General features: G+C 44.8%; 1 protein-coding gene across 2 annotated transcripts in view; it reads left to right on the top strand.

Moving 5' to 3' along the window:
- zgc:63587 (uncharacterized protein LOC393431 homolog) overlaps nucleotides 1-16206 on the top strand; it is a 49036-nt gene that overhangs the window by 11719 nt on the left and 21111 nt on the right. Inside the window, exons 5-7 of one of the 2 annotated variants that reach the window (XM_064937002.1) lie at nucleotides 1444-1567; nucleotides 4303-4437; nucleotides 4610-4727. In XM_064937002.1, coding sequence (XP_064793074.1) covers nucleotides 1444-1567; nucleotides 4303-4437; nucleotides 4610-4727 — 377 coding nt within the window. The other variant, XM_064937003.1, reaches the window with a different exon arrangement.

Raw genomic sequence — 16206 nt, 5'->3', positions numbered from 1 at the left:
TAGAAATATCATTGTTTTTGAAAGAAAAGCAAAAACAAAATGTCCATTTAAAATATCCTCAAATTGATCAGAAAAACAGTGTACACATTGTTAATGTTGTACATGACTATTGTAGCTGGAAACATCTGATTTAAAACAAAAACAAAAAAACAAACATTTAATGTAATATCTAGTATAGGTGTAGAGAGGCCCATTATCAGCAACCATCACTCCTGTGTTCCAATGGCACGTTGTGTTAGCTAATCCAAGTTTATAATTTTAAAAGGATAGTTGATCATTAGAAAACCCTTTTCCAATTATGTTAGCACAGCTGAAAACTGTTGTGCTGATTAGAGGCAATAAAACTGGCCTTTAGACTAGTTGAGTATCTGAAGCATCAGAATTAGTGAGTTTGATTACAGGCTCAAAATGGCCAGAAACAAAGACCTTTCTTCTGAAACTCATCAATCTATTCTTGTTCTGAGAAATGGAGGCTATTCCATGCGAGAAATTGCAAAGAAACTGAAGATCTCGTACAGCGCTCTGTACTACTCCCTTCATAGAGTAGTGCAAACTGGCTCTAACCAGAATAGAAAGAGGAGAGGGGGGCCCAGGTGCACAACTGAGCAAGAGGACAAGTACATTAGAGTCTAGTTTGAGAAACAGACACCTCACAAGTCCTCAACTGGCAGCTTCATTAAATAGTACCCGCAAAACACCAGTCTCAACGTCATCAGGGAAGAGGTGACTCCGGGATGCTGGCCTTCTAGGCAGAGTTGCAAAGAAAAAGCCATATCTCAGACTGGCCAATAAAAAGAAAAGATTAAGATGGGCAAAAGAACATCGACAATGGACAGAGGATGATTGGGAAAAAAGTGTTATGGACAGACAAATCTCAGTTTGAGGTGGTCGGATCACAAAGAAGAACATTTGTGATAAGCAGAAAAAAATGAAAAGATGCTGGAGGAGTGCTTGACGCCATCTGTCAAGCATGGTGGAGGCAATGTGATGGTCTGGGGGTTCTTTGGTGATGGTAAAGTGGGAGATTTGTACAGGGTAAAAGGGATCTTGAAGAAGGAAGGCTATCACTCTTTTGGGGTGAAGCATGGGGTGTAATCTCTTCAGATTCCCTCAACAAATTGACAACTAGAATGCCAAATGTCTGCAAGGTTGTAATTGTTGCAAATGGAGGATTCTTTGACGAAAGCAAAGTTTGAAATAATAATTGTGTCCTTCAATTTAAAAATCATTATTTATAATCTTGTCAACGTCTTTAACTATATTTCCTATTCATTTTGCAACTAATTTCATGTATGTTTTCATGGAAAACAAGGACATTTCTGAAGTGACACCAAACCTTTGAACGGTAGTGTACTTATCATTAGGCCGTGTCCCCCGGGACATCTCTCAGCTTAACCTAGTGTGTTAAACAAAATATTATATATGTAATCTCTCCCTCTGTAGAGAAGATTGAGCGGACGGTGCAGATAGAAGCCAGTACGGTGGAGATTGAGGAGAGGGGCGTGAAGCTCCGCCTTACTGTGGTCGACACCCCCGGATACGGAGATGCCATCAACAGCCAGGACTGGTGGGTGTGGGTGCGGGGGGGTGTCTAGGTGGGTGTGTATGGCTGGTGAGACATACACACAGATCTGTCTCACAGAGAAACAGAGGAGTTTTCTCATATTTTGTTCTGTTTCCTGTTCTGAGTCCCCCTCCACTTGTTTTCCCTCATGTACTCCCATCCTCTTTTACTCCCTCTCTCAAATTCCCTCTCACCTCCCTCCCCCACCCTCTCTTTCCGACCTCACCTCCCCAATCTTTCATTCACCCGTTCACCATTTCCTTAGCCTCCTCCCTTTTGTCTGTTTGTGTGCAGGGATTTTTCGGGATCAAAAAGGCGCTTAGGTGGTGGGTGTGACAATGGGTACCGACGGCGTGTCAGCGCTGCTGAATTTAAAGGCCCAGTGCAGTCAAAAACGTGATTTCCCTATGTTTTATATACCTTTCTACACTGAGGTTGGAAGAATACTGTAAAATTGTAAAAATGATGATAATACCATTTTACTGTAAGAGCTGTTTGAAAAGACTGCCTGAAATTAGAGCTGGATGGAGTTTTGGCCTGCCTGGTGACATCACCAGTTGGTAAATTAGTTAATTGACCAATAAGAAAGAGAGTAAAAAATAACTGAACTTTCTACCAATAACAGCTAGTTTTCTCCTCCCTACTCAGACCGTTCCCAGACAGTCAGACAGTCATAGCAAAATCCTTGCTTGAGAAATTGCTCTTCCTAAGAAACAATTTTTTTTTCTTTGACTGTTGAAAACAAACAAAGTAAGGTGCTTTATTGCTACCCAGAAATGATTTGATATTGAGAGCGAACTTCTGCATTGGGCCTTTAAGAGCACCCCCGTCTTGGCGGTGTAGAGAAATCTTTTTGTTTTGCCAATTTTCTGCAATTCTACAAATGGATCTGAGATACATTTTTGTAGTAATAAAGCTAATTTCCTGCAATTCTACACATTTGCCATGGACCTGATGGAAAATGTTGTAGTTTTAAAGCTAATTTCCGGTGATTCTATATTCTTCCATGGAAATGGGAACGTTTTCACGCTAATTTCCATACATTTTGTTATTTTGCTCAAACGTAATAACTAAATCAATACAACTGAATAGTTCTAATTTTAAATTCACCCTGACTGCCTAGATTTTTATTTTGGTGGTTGTTAGTTCTCAAAGATTATATTATGAAAAGATATTGGCATCATTCCATTTCAATTTAATTTCAATTCTTCTCAGTTGAATTGGACAAGGCATTTTTTCAATGTCGTGGCTTGATTCGTCTGGAGTTGATATGGAATGAACCCCAACAATGCCTGGGTCCAACTGGGGGATGTGATTTTTATTTTATTTAACTAGGCAAGTCAGTTAAAAACAACTTCTTATTTACAATGGCAGCCTGCCCCGGCCAAACCCTAACGATCCAGGGCCAATTGTGCGCCGCCCTATGGGACTCCCAATCACAGCTGGTTGTGTTACAGCCTGGAATCGAACCAGGGTCTGTAATGACGCCTCTAGCACTGGGTGAATATAAGTCAGAGGTAATCTGCATCCCAAATGGCACCCTATTCCCTATATAGTGCACTACTTTTGACCGACACTTGGCATTTTGCATGGTGATCTTAGGCTTGTGCTGACGTTGCTTCCAGAGGCAGTTTGGAACTCTGTAGTGAGTGTCCCAAGGATTTCAATGTCAGAAAATGAATGAGTGAGTTTAGCTATGTATGAGTGTAGCTATGTCTGTGTGTATGAGTGTGTACAACAGTTGATGATGGCAGGTACAGTGATTCTTCCTGTTCCCTTGCCCCCTCAGCTGCTGTGTGTGCTCTTCCCCTCCCTCTCTCCCTCCACCTCCCAGCTCCATTTCCTGTTGATTGTCCTGACATGCCTGTGGAAGAGTCGACATAGAAAAATGGTCACATGCTTAGTAAACAACAGGTGTAGACTAACAGAGAAATGCTTACTTCCGGGTCCTTTGCTAACAATGCCGAGTTAAAGATGAAGAAGATAGAAGTAAAAACCAGGGTTGTTACCACTGGCAGTGGTCTAAGGGTTGAGTGCAATAAAGCAGCTTAGCAGCTCAGTGGCGTTAGTGACAATAAAGGGGCAACAGTAGCAGGTAATCAGGATATGCTAAGATCCAGAATTGGGATCATTTCAATTCCTCTCAGTTGAATTGGCAAGGCATTTATTCACTGTAGTGGCTTGAGTTGTCTGGAGTCGATACGGAATGAACCACAACACTGCCTGGGTCCAACTGGGTGACGTGAATATAGGTCAGAGGTAATCTGCACCCTATTCCCTATATAGTGCACTACTTTTGACCAGAGTAGTGCACTATACAGGGAATAGGGTGCCATTTGGGAAGTAGACTTTGTTGATGTTACTCCTGTTTGGGGGGAAGCTGTTGCTAAATACCATGTGACCACGCCTAGTGGCCCTGCAGGAAGTAATCAGAGAAAGCAGGTCAGATGGCAGAGATAGGCTGCATCTCTTTCTGGTCTCCTTTCCTCCATGTTGCTATCTGTTATCCCTGGTTTTAATATCAGTGTAGATGAAGTATGAAAGGTGAGGAGAAAAAGCTTAGACTTTTGAGTTGCACCCACTTCGTAAGTATAGACAGTGTATATACTGCCAAGGCTACAAAGACCCAACATCTATTTCTGGAGGTGGTCTTCAAGTTCACACAATGTCTCTGGTTGGTTTGTGTTTGATGTGTGTTTGTGTCCTGTGTGTGTTTGTGTGTGTGTGTGTGTCCTCAGCTTTAAGACCATCATCCAGTACATAGATAACCAGTTTGAGCGTTACCTTCATGATGAGAGTGGCCTGAACCGCAGACACATCGTAGACAACAGAGTCCACTGCTGCTTCTACTTCATCTCTCCTTTTGGACACGGGTAACACACACACACACTTCTACTTCATCTCTCCTTTTGGACACGGGTAACACACACACACACTTCTACTTCACATCACTATTTAGACTGGGTAGTGGTAACATAATCACTTATTTCTTTCTATCTATTATTTATCTGTATTAAATTTCTACCTGTCTCTGAATCTGTCCAGTCTAAAGCCTCTGGATGTGGAGTTTATGAAGGCCATTCACAGCAAGGTCAACATCGTCCCTGTTATCGCTAAGGCTGACACACTCACACTGAAAGAGAGAGACCGCCTTAAGAGGAGGGTGAGTTGGGCACACGTGCATAAGTATGCCACATATTCAATAGTTTTCCCTCATTCCCTTAGGTTTAAATCCCTTTTTAAACACAGGTGTAAAAACATAGCATGGCCCTTCACTAATATCATGATGGAACCGGTGGAATGTGAGATGAGGTTGTTGCCAGGATGTTGTGAGCTGCATCAGCCTCACTAGCTGTTCTTGTTTGTGTCCTGAGCCATATGGAGCATTCATTACAACGTAGATGATAGAATAATAATCAGAGGCAGCTATCCAAGTCGGACATTGTGATTGTATGTGAATACGCACATTTGGCCTGTTGTTTGTGTGCGTGTGTGTACATTTGTGATGATGCAGCTTGATTGCTGCTAGACAATAGCAGGATTATTTAGAAGTGCAGAAAGAGAAAATATGGAGCCAAGAGAGAGAAAAGAAAGGGAGAGACAGGGAAGGAGAGAGAAGAGGGAGAGCGAGAAAGCACACATCTTGGTCAGTATCCCCTCCCAGATGCTTCCTATTGGAGCAGACCCAGGTGTCTGCCTGCCTGCACGCTCTCAGTTTTCTGATGTCTGGTCTGACATAATATGCACACACACACACCCTTGTTCGACCCTTTGTGTTATCGTAGACAGGTTACACTCTGGGCTCCCTTTCATCTCACATGCATTAGACCCTGTAAAACACACAACACACACACACCAGGAGAGGTGTTTTAAGATGATATCGCCCACGCTAGGCAGAGGAGAATAAGGTTGTGTAAATAGGATTTCCTGCTTCTGTGATATCACTCCCACATCCCCCTCTTCTCCACCCACCCAGCCCACCCAATAATTGTTCTGTTGCCTGATGATTAGATGTTTTGGTTTCTGCTCCTTTTGAGTCTGTTTGTTTAAATTTCTGTCTGGGATCAAACAGTGCCTTTCTCTCTGTGGTGGGAGAGATGGCAACCAGATCCGGACAGGGCTGAATCGTTGTGTGTGTGTACACATCTTATATAATAATTTGGTGACATCCACCCAATATAATCAACAGTGAATATCTTATTGTCTAACTTCTGCCCTTTTGTTTTGCCTGAGCTGTACAGTAACTACTCTGTACTGTATTTCCCCTATCTAATCATCGTACTGACAGTCCAGTCCCAGCTAGTAGTGTATGTTCAGTCCCAGACCCCCCCACCAGCACTTCTTTCAGACCTCCGAGACATTGGTCTTTTCCCCCAGTGGGGGGGCCTCTGCCCCGGCCTGTATGGGGCCGGAGTGGGGCTTGCCTGGCACTCAGGGCAGGAACGGCTCTCCTAGCTGGGCTCCAGTGGAGGATGGCAGACTCAGTCACTGTACAGCTGCTTTGTTGGAATCCACCATGTGAAATCCATTGATTAGGGCCTGATGAATTTCTCAATGTACTTATTTCCTTTTATGAACTGTAACTCAGCAAAATCTTTGAAATTGTTACGTGTTGTGTTTATATTTTTGTTCAGTATGGCTTTTACCCTATCCTATAGGGTGAGTGTTCTGACAGCCACAGGGGCTGGGGTGAGAGAGGGAGAGACGATATGCTTTGGCAACGTCTCACACCCTTTCCTGCTCAACTGTTTAAAACTGTCTATTTGTCCAATTGGTTCCCATGGTCCACTTAGCGTTCCCTTAACAAGTGTCAGTTAACAAGTAATTAGAATAAACTGAATAGATAGCCAACACACAGATGTGCACTGTAATACATCACAAACTCACATACAGCTTCACACAAACCTCAGCTGCTCCTCCACAAACAACATTTATGAATTCCCACATGGGCCTACCAGCACACTTAGATTAAACAGGGATGGCATAATTGACACAGTCTATCAGGCTAATGGTAGTGAGTTCCTGGATAAGTCATTATAGGCAGGAAGTGGAGTGGGGCACTCACTATCACAGGTCCTTATTTAACCATGGAACCAAGCTGTATTTTTTTTGCCTTTCCAATTACCCTTCGCTAAGCATCAATTTAATTGACTTTTAAAGGGGGAAAAAATGTCTGACTGTGATTTGCTCATCTTGGGTTTACTTGTTGTCCTTTGCGCAATGTTTGTTTGCCAGTTTAATAGATTGCTATACCAGGGTAGTACAATACCCCTCACCTATTAGACTAGGGTAGTACAATACCCCTCACCTATTAGACTAGGGTAGTACAATACCGCTCACCTATTAGACTAGGGTAGTACAATACCCCTCACCTATTAGACTAGGGTAGTACAATACCCCTCACCTATTAGACTAGGGTAGTACAATACCCCTCACCTATTAGACTAGGGTAGTACAATACCCCTCACCTATTAGACTAGGGTAGTACAATACCCCTCACCTATTAGACTAGGGTAGTACAATACCCCTCACCTATTAGACTAGGGTAGTACAATACCCCTCACCTATTAGACTAGGGTAGTACAATACCCCTCACCTATTAGACTAGGGTAGTACAATACCCCTCACCTATTAGACTAGGGTAGTAAAATACCCCTCACCTATTAGACTAGGGTAGTACAATACCGCTCACCTATTAGACTAGGGTAGTACAATACCCCTCACCTATTAGACTAGGGTAGTACAATGCCCCTCACCTATTAGACTAGGGTAGTACAATACCGCTCACCTATTAGACTAGGGTAGTAAAATACCGCTCACCTATTAGACTAGGGTAGTAAAATACCCCTCACCTATTAGACTAGGGTAGTACAATACCGCTCACCTATTAGACTAGGGTAGTAAAATACCGCTCACCTATTAGACTAGGGTAGTAAAATACCGCTCACCTATTAGACTAGGGTAGTAAAATACCCCTCACCTATTAGACTAGGGTAGTACAATACCGCTCACCTATTAGACTAGGGTAGTAAAATACCGCTCACCTATTAGACTAGGGTAGTAAAATACCGCTCACCTATTAGACTAGGGTAGTAAAATACCCCTCACCTATTAGACTAGGGTAGTACAATACCGCTCACCTATTAGACTAGGGTAGTACAATACCCCTCACCAATTAGACTAGGGTAGTACAATACCCCTCACCTATTAGACTAGGGTAGTACAATACCCCTCACCTATTAGACTAGGGTAGTAAAATACCCCTCACCTATTAGACTAGGGTAGTACAATACCCCTCACCTATTAGACTAGGGTAGTACAATACCCTCACCTATTAGACTAGGGTAGTACAATACCCCTCACCTATTAGACTAGGGTAGTACAATACCCCTCACCTATTAGACTAGGGTAGTACAATACCCCTCACCTATTAGACTAGGGTAGTACAATACCCCTCACCTATTAGACTAGGGTAGTACAATACCCCTCACCTATTAGACTAGGGTAGTACAATACCCCTCACCTATTAGACTAGGGTAGTACAATACCCCTCACCTATTAGACTAGGGTAGTACAATACCCCTCACCTATTAGACTAGGGTAGTACAATACCCCTCACCTATTAGACTAGGGTAGTACAATACCCCTCACCTATTAGACTAGGGTAGTACAATACCCTCACCTATTAGACTAGGTAGTAAAATACCGCTCACCTATTAGACTAGGGTAGTACAATACCCCTCACCTATTAGACTAGGGTAGTACAATACCCCTCACCTATTAGACTAGGGTAGTACAATACCGCTCACCTATTAGACTAGGGTAGTAAAATACCGCTCACCTATTAGACTAGGGTAGTAAAATACCGCTCACCTATTAGACTAGGGTAGTAAAACCCCTCACCTATTAGACTAGGGTAGTACAATACCGCTCACCTATTAGACTAGGGTAGTAAAATACCGCTCCCCTATTAGACTAGGGTAGTAAAATACCGCTCACCTATTAGACTAGGGTAGTAAAATACCCCTCACCTATTAGACTAGGGTAGTACAATACCGCTCACCTATTAGACTAGGGTAGTACAATACCCCTCACCAATTAGACTAGGGTAGTACAATACCCCTCACCTATTAGACTAGGGTAGTACAATACCCCTCACCTATTAGACTAGGGTAGTAAAATACCCCTCACCTATTAGACTAGGGTAGTACAATACCCCTCACCTATTAGACTAGGGTAGTACAATACCGCTCACCTATTAGACTAGGGTAGTACAATACCCCTCACCTATTAGACTAGGGTAGTACAATACCCCTCACCTATTAGACTAGGGTAGTACAATACCCCTCACCTATTAGACTAGGGTAGTACAATACCCCTCACCTATTAGACTAGGGTAGTACAATACCCCTCACCTATTAGACTAGGGTAGTACAATACCCCTCACCTATTAGACTAGGGTAGTACAATACCCCTCACCTATTAGACTAGGGTAGTACAATACCCCTCACCTATTAGACTAGGGTAGTACAATACCCCTCACCTATTAGACTAGGGTAGTACAATACCCCTCACCTATTAGACTAGGGTAGTACAATACCCCTCACCTATTAGACTAGGGTAGTACAATACCCCTCACCTATTAGACTAGGGTAGTACAATACCCCTCACCTATTAGACTAGGGTAGTACAATACCCCTCACCTATTAGACTAGGGTAGTACAATACCCCTCACCTATTAGACTAGGGTAGTACAATACCCCTCACCTATTAGACTAGGGTAGTACAATACCCCTCACCTATTAGACTAGGGTAGTACAATACCCCTCACCTATTAGACTAGGGTAGTACAATACCCCTCACCTATTAGACTAGGGTAGTACAATACCCCTCACCTATTAGACTAGGGTAGTAGAACACCCCTCACCTATTAGACTAGGGTAGTAGAACACCCCTCCTCTGTTAGACGGACTAGGGTAGTAGGACACCTCTCCTCTGTTAGACGGACTAGGGTACTTCATTGAGTACCCCTCCTCTGTTAGACGGACTAGGGTAGTAGGACACCTCTCCTCTGTTAGACGGACTAGGGTAGTAGAACACCTCTCCTCTGTTAGACGGACTAGGGTAGTAGAACACCTCTCCTCTGTTAGACGGACTAGGGTACTTCATTGAGTACCCCTCCCCTGTTTGACGGACTAGGGTACTTCATTGAGTACCCCTCCCCTGTTAGACGGACTAGGGTACTTCGTACTTCATTGAGTACCCCTCCCCTGTTAGACGGACTAGGGTACTTCATTGAGTACCCGTCCCCTGTTAGACGGACTAGGGTACTTCATTGAGTACCCCTCCCCTGTTAGACGGACTAGGGTACTTCATTGAGTACCCCTCCCCTGTTTGACGGACTAGGGTACTTCATTGAGTACCCCTCCCCTGTTAGACGGACTAGGGTACTTCGTACTTCATTGAGTACCCCTCCTCTGTTAGACGGACTAGTGTAGTAGAATACCCCTCCTCTGTTAGACGGACTAGGGTAGTAGAACACCTCTCCTCTGTTAGACGGACTAGGGTAGTAGAACACATCTCCTCTGTTAGACGGACTAGGGTACTTCATTGAGTACCCCTCCCTGTTTGACGGACTAGGGTACTTCATTGAGTACCCTCCCTGTTAGACGGACTAGGGTACTTCGTACTTCATTGAGTACCCCTCCCCTGTTAGACGGACTAGGGTACTTCATTGAGTACCCGTCCCCTGTTAGACGGACTAGGGTACTTCATTGAGTACCCCTCCCCTGTTAGACGGACTAGGGTACTTCATCGAGTACCCCTCCCCTGTTAGACGGACTAGGGTACTTCATCGTGTACCCCTCCCCTGTTTGACGGACTAGGGTACTTCATTGAGTACCCCTCCCCTGTTAGACGGACTAGGGTACTTCGTACTTCATTGAGTACCCCTCCCCTGTTAGACGGACTAGGGTACTTCATTGAGTACCCCTCCCCTGTTAGACGGACTAGGGTACTTCATTGAGTACCCCTCCCCTGTTTGACGGACTAGGGTACTTCATTGAGTACCCCTCCCCTGTTAGACGGACTAAGGTACTTCATTGAGTACCCGTCCTTCTATTGACGTCAGAGAGGCAGTGGCCAAGAATCTGCCACAAAAAGACCTCGGCTTTAGAATGATTAATGACTCTTGTGTTTTCCCCCTGATATTTATTTGTTTTTCGATCGCCACTTTCTCACCGTTTTTACATTGTTTGTCCTTTCATATAATTGTGTTCCCCTGCCCTCAGCCCTGCTCCCTCCGTATTATTAGGGGGAAACAGCTTGTATAGAACAATATACGTTTCCTGCAATGTGTCAAGACTATACCACTGACAAGACGCAGCCTGCCACCCTGCTCAATATAAGCTTATCAACCTCTGAACAAACCTCTCTTGCTCTCTCTCCATCCTTGTATTTTGTTCTCTCCTTCTCTCCACTCCTCTTACTATGTTCCTTTGTTCTTCCTGCTCTCTCTCCTTTCCTCTTTTTTTTGTAGTGCCAGTTTCCCTGGCTAAGGTCACAGTGGTCTGTAACTCATAAGTAGTCCTGAACAGGATATATTGGAGAGTTTATCCTCTGTGTCTGGGACCCTGCAGTCATATCCTGTGTGGGGCTTTACTCATAAACCACCTCACTACTGCTTCTCTATTTGATTAGACTATACACAGGAGCTGGTTTAGACTGGATCTTGGCTGGGACAATGCTACTGAAAAATATCAGATAACAAAATCCCTGCAAATCAGTGGTAGTGGATTTGCCATATAAGGGAAGCTACTATTAGGTCACTACCTGGCCACTGTAGTTTGAAGGGAGGCAGAGGTCAGAGATGGCTGGAGAGCTCAGGAGGAGTTCTTTTCAAGCGCTGAGCCGGGGGGGGGGGGGGGCACAACGACAACCAATTGTTCGGCCCTCCCTTTCTCTCTCCCCCCCTCTTCTCCTGTTCTCGCGGAAGGCAATTTGGCCGTGCGGCTGCCATATATCACCCAGGCCGCCGCCCGTGATGCTGTCACAGCTTTCCCGTCATTGTCTCACTCCTGTCGACTCTCCCAGGCATCCTCAGTCCTCTCAGCCTTGCTCCTGCTATGTGAACCAGCGCTGCAGCCCCACAGGGGTACTAGTAGCTTAGTATAGCGCTATACCTCAGTCTCTAGGCTGATAGTAGCAGTGGAGTACAGTTTGCCAAATACCTTGTATCCCCTCCCCAAATCCTGCATTGTTTCTTTTATCCTCTGATGGGTCTTAACTCCTAAAGACCAATGAGTGTTTGTATGGGTAAAGGTCAAACACTGATAATGACCTCATCCTTACTGAGGTCTCTCCTGTGTGTGTGTGTGTGTGTGTGTGTGTCCGTGTGGTCATTGTCCAGTCCTTTCCCTGCCTGTTACTCCAACAATTCTGTGGTATTTATTTGTCTGTCCTGTGGCAGTCATTGTGCCAGGGCATGCCCGCGCTTCTGCAGGATTAATAATAATAAATACACATTTCCCTCCATGGAGAGAATGACTAACACACAATTACCTTCTCAGGAGTGGATTTGGAACGGGCCTTTTACAGTGAGAAAACAGCAGGTTTCCTTGCTTTTGGAACATCTTAGTCCCCTCCCCTGAATAATTGTTTTGCCTGACACCCCATCAAAAGAAAGACATAGAATCTACTTATTAGTTAGACAAATAATATGAGTAAAGATATTAGCCCCATGAAGTCAGAAGATCTTGAAGTCCAGATGAAGTCATTTTTAATATTGAATATCTATCTATGTGTTTATGCTAGAGACTTACCATCTTGTAGTGGCAACATCTCAATCCCTTCTTTCCGGTGATATGAAGTTTACGTGTTATTCTTCCTTAACACGAGGCTTGTGATTGTACACATGAGAGGATCCAGACAAGACAATCATCACTAAATCATCTGTAAAACCCAAACCATGTGAGCTACAAACGAATATGTCACCAAACGGGAGACTCTCACATTTAGCTCTACGACATCCCCAAACTTTACGGCTGTCGTCTGAACTCTCTGTCGCGGATGTCCTCCTTTCAAAGAGGTCTTCTCACTAAACCGACTGTCCAGACCGAACCTTTGGGGACATATTAGTTTATAGCTCCAATCTCAATGCACTCAAGCTTCAGGGGAGTGGTCTGAAGGTAGCTCAGCACCTGGCTGTAAAAACTGCAAGAACTGCAGAGGAGTAAAATGTTCAACAAATAACCTGACCAAACATCTTATATCTTTCAGATATAGAAGACACTTCAAAACCTTGTCTCTTATGATTCATTTTTAGACTTTCTGTTTTTGCCATTAATGAGTGTTATTCAATACGTTTATATGGGATTTACCAGTAATGACCAAATTCAATGTTTCATCAAATCATTTATTTATACCTACAGGGGGCCTAAAATTCAAAATCAAATGGCTAAATGATACATTTCATGACCATCTTAAAGCAATTCCATATGTTTGCTTCCTAGATATTGCGATCTAAGGGCTTAGACCTACGGGGTTAATAGATATATTAGTTTCTTACTACATTTATGTTCAACCTACTGTGAAACTGCACTGTGACAACCAGAACCAGCCTGAGGTAGCCTGAGCCCCTTTCAAAACTCTTAAGCTGACATGTTCCTTTGTGATTCTAGCTTATACATTATTACATGGCTTAATTAGTACTGTACTGAACTTTCCTTCACACTCTGTGATCAGAGTTTGAGGTGGGTGGTCTGTGGATCGGTCGGTCCTGAGCTCTACTGTACGAATGCTCCCAGTCGAGGGGGGCTTGCTGTCATTCCGTTGCCTTTTTTAAATTACGCATTAAGCCCCAATAGTTACCTTAGTGACTGTCTTCCCCAACACCCCTCCATTCCCATGCTCCCAGACCGAGCAGGACCGGTCCAGTCTGGTACAGTAATTACAGGAAGGACCTCTGCTTTTGTGGTCCAGTGAATAGGTCTGGAATGTCAACTTGATGTCTTTGTTTAAATGCTCTTTCAGAATGAGTCACTCTTTGCTTCACCCTTTTCATTTCTGACCTGGACGAAAGAAGAAAGCTACTCTGTTTTCCCATGCAGTGCTGTGAGGGTCTCTGTTAGCCTGCGTACCTGTACACCTCCATGCTACTGTACATTACTGTCTGGGCAGCTAGATCATGGTGCAGTCGTCAGGATGTCTGTATGAGGTTGAGAACGCACCCTATTCCCTATAGGGTACTTTTGACCAGAGATCTGGGCCCAGGTCAAAAGTAGTGGACTATAGGGAATAGGGTGCCATTTGGGAACTGAATGAGTTCGACAGGATCACCTGGAGCTTCTCAGCCCTAGGGCCAGATGTTAGGGGCCATGGGGGCAACAGATGGAGCAGGGAGTCAGAGGCTAGTTGTGTAATACTGAGAGGCTGGGGCAGGTTTACTGGTAGCCCCAGGCAGTATGTACCATTACAGGCATCCACACTCCTTGGCAATCGCCCCCATGGAGATCCAACGCTCCCGTCGTCTCTCTCACACACACACACACACACACACACACATTCTCCTGCTGTCTGCCAGATTATCCCAACCATGTGAGAGCTGATCCTACAGAGAGAGTGACTTGGTGTGTGTGGAGGGGTGGCATAGAACTAATACCCTCAGCTTGCCTCCCTCAGAGTGAGTATTGTTGGGGCTCCGTCACCCCCTCTGACTCCCTCGGGGCAGCAGGAGGGTAAGTCTCAAGACATTTCCTGGAAAGACAGAATCATTTGTTCTCTCAGGGCTTAAGGTTAACAAATTACATTTTGAATTAAAGTTGTTTTTGAGGGAGGGACCTAGAGGGATCTAATGCACAGTCAGCATTTTCCCCCACTAACTCCCTCATTGGTTGTGTTATGTGTGTGAGCCCAGTCAGTAGGAGCATGTGTGAGCTAAGTCAGTGGTCAAATATGAAATTTTTGGTTGTTATTCATTGTGTATTGGCTACAGAGGCTGTGGTCTGTAATGTTACATAAAGCTTACTTAGCATTCTGGGCCACTGCTGCCTTGCCCTCCTCACCCTGGGTTGATAAGAGTTTAATGATGCCATTCGTTTTTCACTCTGATTTGTTGATTTCATAAGACTTTCCTTAGGTGCATAGTTTCACTTCCAAGCATTGTTCCCTGGTGGACTAGTTGTTTAATGGGCTGAGCCCAGGATGGCAGACTTGAACAGGCTGCTGAGTCAGGCCAAGAGTAGGGCCAGGTGGACAGACAGGGCTGTGGTCTGTGGCTGAGAAAACACAGGATGTGAATGGATACTATTCCCTTTATAGTGCACTACGTTTGACCTGGGCCCATAGGGCTCTGATCAAAAGTAGTGCTCTATAAAGGGAATAGGTTGATATTTGGGACACATCCACAAAGATTGGGACTGTTGTTCTCATAATGTAGAGGCTGCTATCTACAAACACCATTATGGTCTGTGGCCACTAGCTAACTGTACCGTGGTGGAGCGGGGCTTAACCCAGGTGTGTGTTTGACTGTTTTTCTATTGGTTTGTGGCTATAATAGTCATACTCCTGTGGGTGTTTTTATATTGGGTTTACTTTGAGGTCATGTTTATGAGAAAACCATATGGAAATATGATTTGTATTGTGTTTGTTATTCCATGGTGTCTGTAACCAGGGTTACTGCATCTGTTGGTGTGTGTTGGAGGTCTAAGTGACTCAATGTTTCATTTTTCCCTATGTAGAAAACGTCCTATATATATATATATATCTCCATATCCTATGGCCCTGGTCAAAAAGTAGTGCACTATGTAGGGAATAGGGTGCCATTTGGGACAAAAGTGTTTAAACTTATCATATTCACTGTCTCCATAATACCCATACAGTAAGAATGTCCCTCCCTTATCATTTATTTCCCCCAAGGGGAATGTTTCTTCCTCCTCCTCATCACGGCTCCACTTACACACAGTCATATTAGATCACATATCAAAACAAACTAAGTCTTCAAATCAGAAGCTCTCACTTCCTTTTCTAATTAATACTGAGTCAGAACCCTGTGTGCCATTGTTACCAGAGACCTGGCCTGCCAACTCAAACACAGCAACGGAGAGCGAGGCAGAGAGACGGAGAGCGAGGCAGAGAGACGGAGAGCGAGGCAGAGAGACGGAGAGCGAGGCAGAGAGACGGAGAGCGAGGCAGAGAGACGGAGAGCGAGGCAGAGAGACGGAGAGCGAGACGGAGAGCGAGGCAGAGAGACGGAGAGAGGGAGGCAGGCAGAGAGAGGGAGAGACGGAGGGAGGCAGGCAGAGAGAGAGAGAGAGAGAGGGAGGGAGGGAGGCAGGCAGAGAGAGAGACGGACGGAGGGAGGCAGGAGAGAGAGAGAGAGAGAGAGACGGAGGGAGGCAGGCAGAGAGAGAGAGAGAGAGAGAGAGACGGACGGAGGGAGGCAGGCAGAGAGAGAGAGAGAGACGGAGGGAGGCAGGCAGAGAGAGAGACGGACGGAGGCAGGCAGAGAGAGAGAGAGAGAGAGAGACGGAGGGAGGGAGGCAGGCAAAGAGAGAGGAGACGGAGGGAGGAGGCAGGAAGCAGGAGATAGGACGGAGGAAGGGAGGCAGGCAGAGGGAAGAGATGAGGGAGGATGGAAGGAGGAG

This window comes from Oncorhynchus masou, chromosome 25, assembly GCF_036934945.1.
Source record: "Oncorhynchus masou masou isolate Uvic2021 chromosome 25, UVic_Omas_1.1, whole genome shotgun sequence".
Lineage (NCBI taxonomy): Eukaryota > Metazoa > Chordata > Actinopteri > Salmoniformes > Salmonidae > Oncorhynchus > Oncorhynchus masou.
The sequence above is the reverse complement of the archived record's forward strand: the minus strand, read 5'-3'. Positions and strand labels throughout refer to the sequence as shown.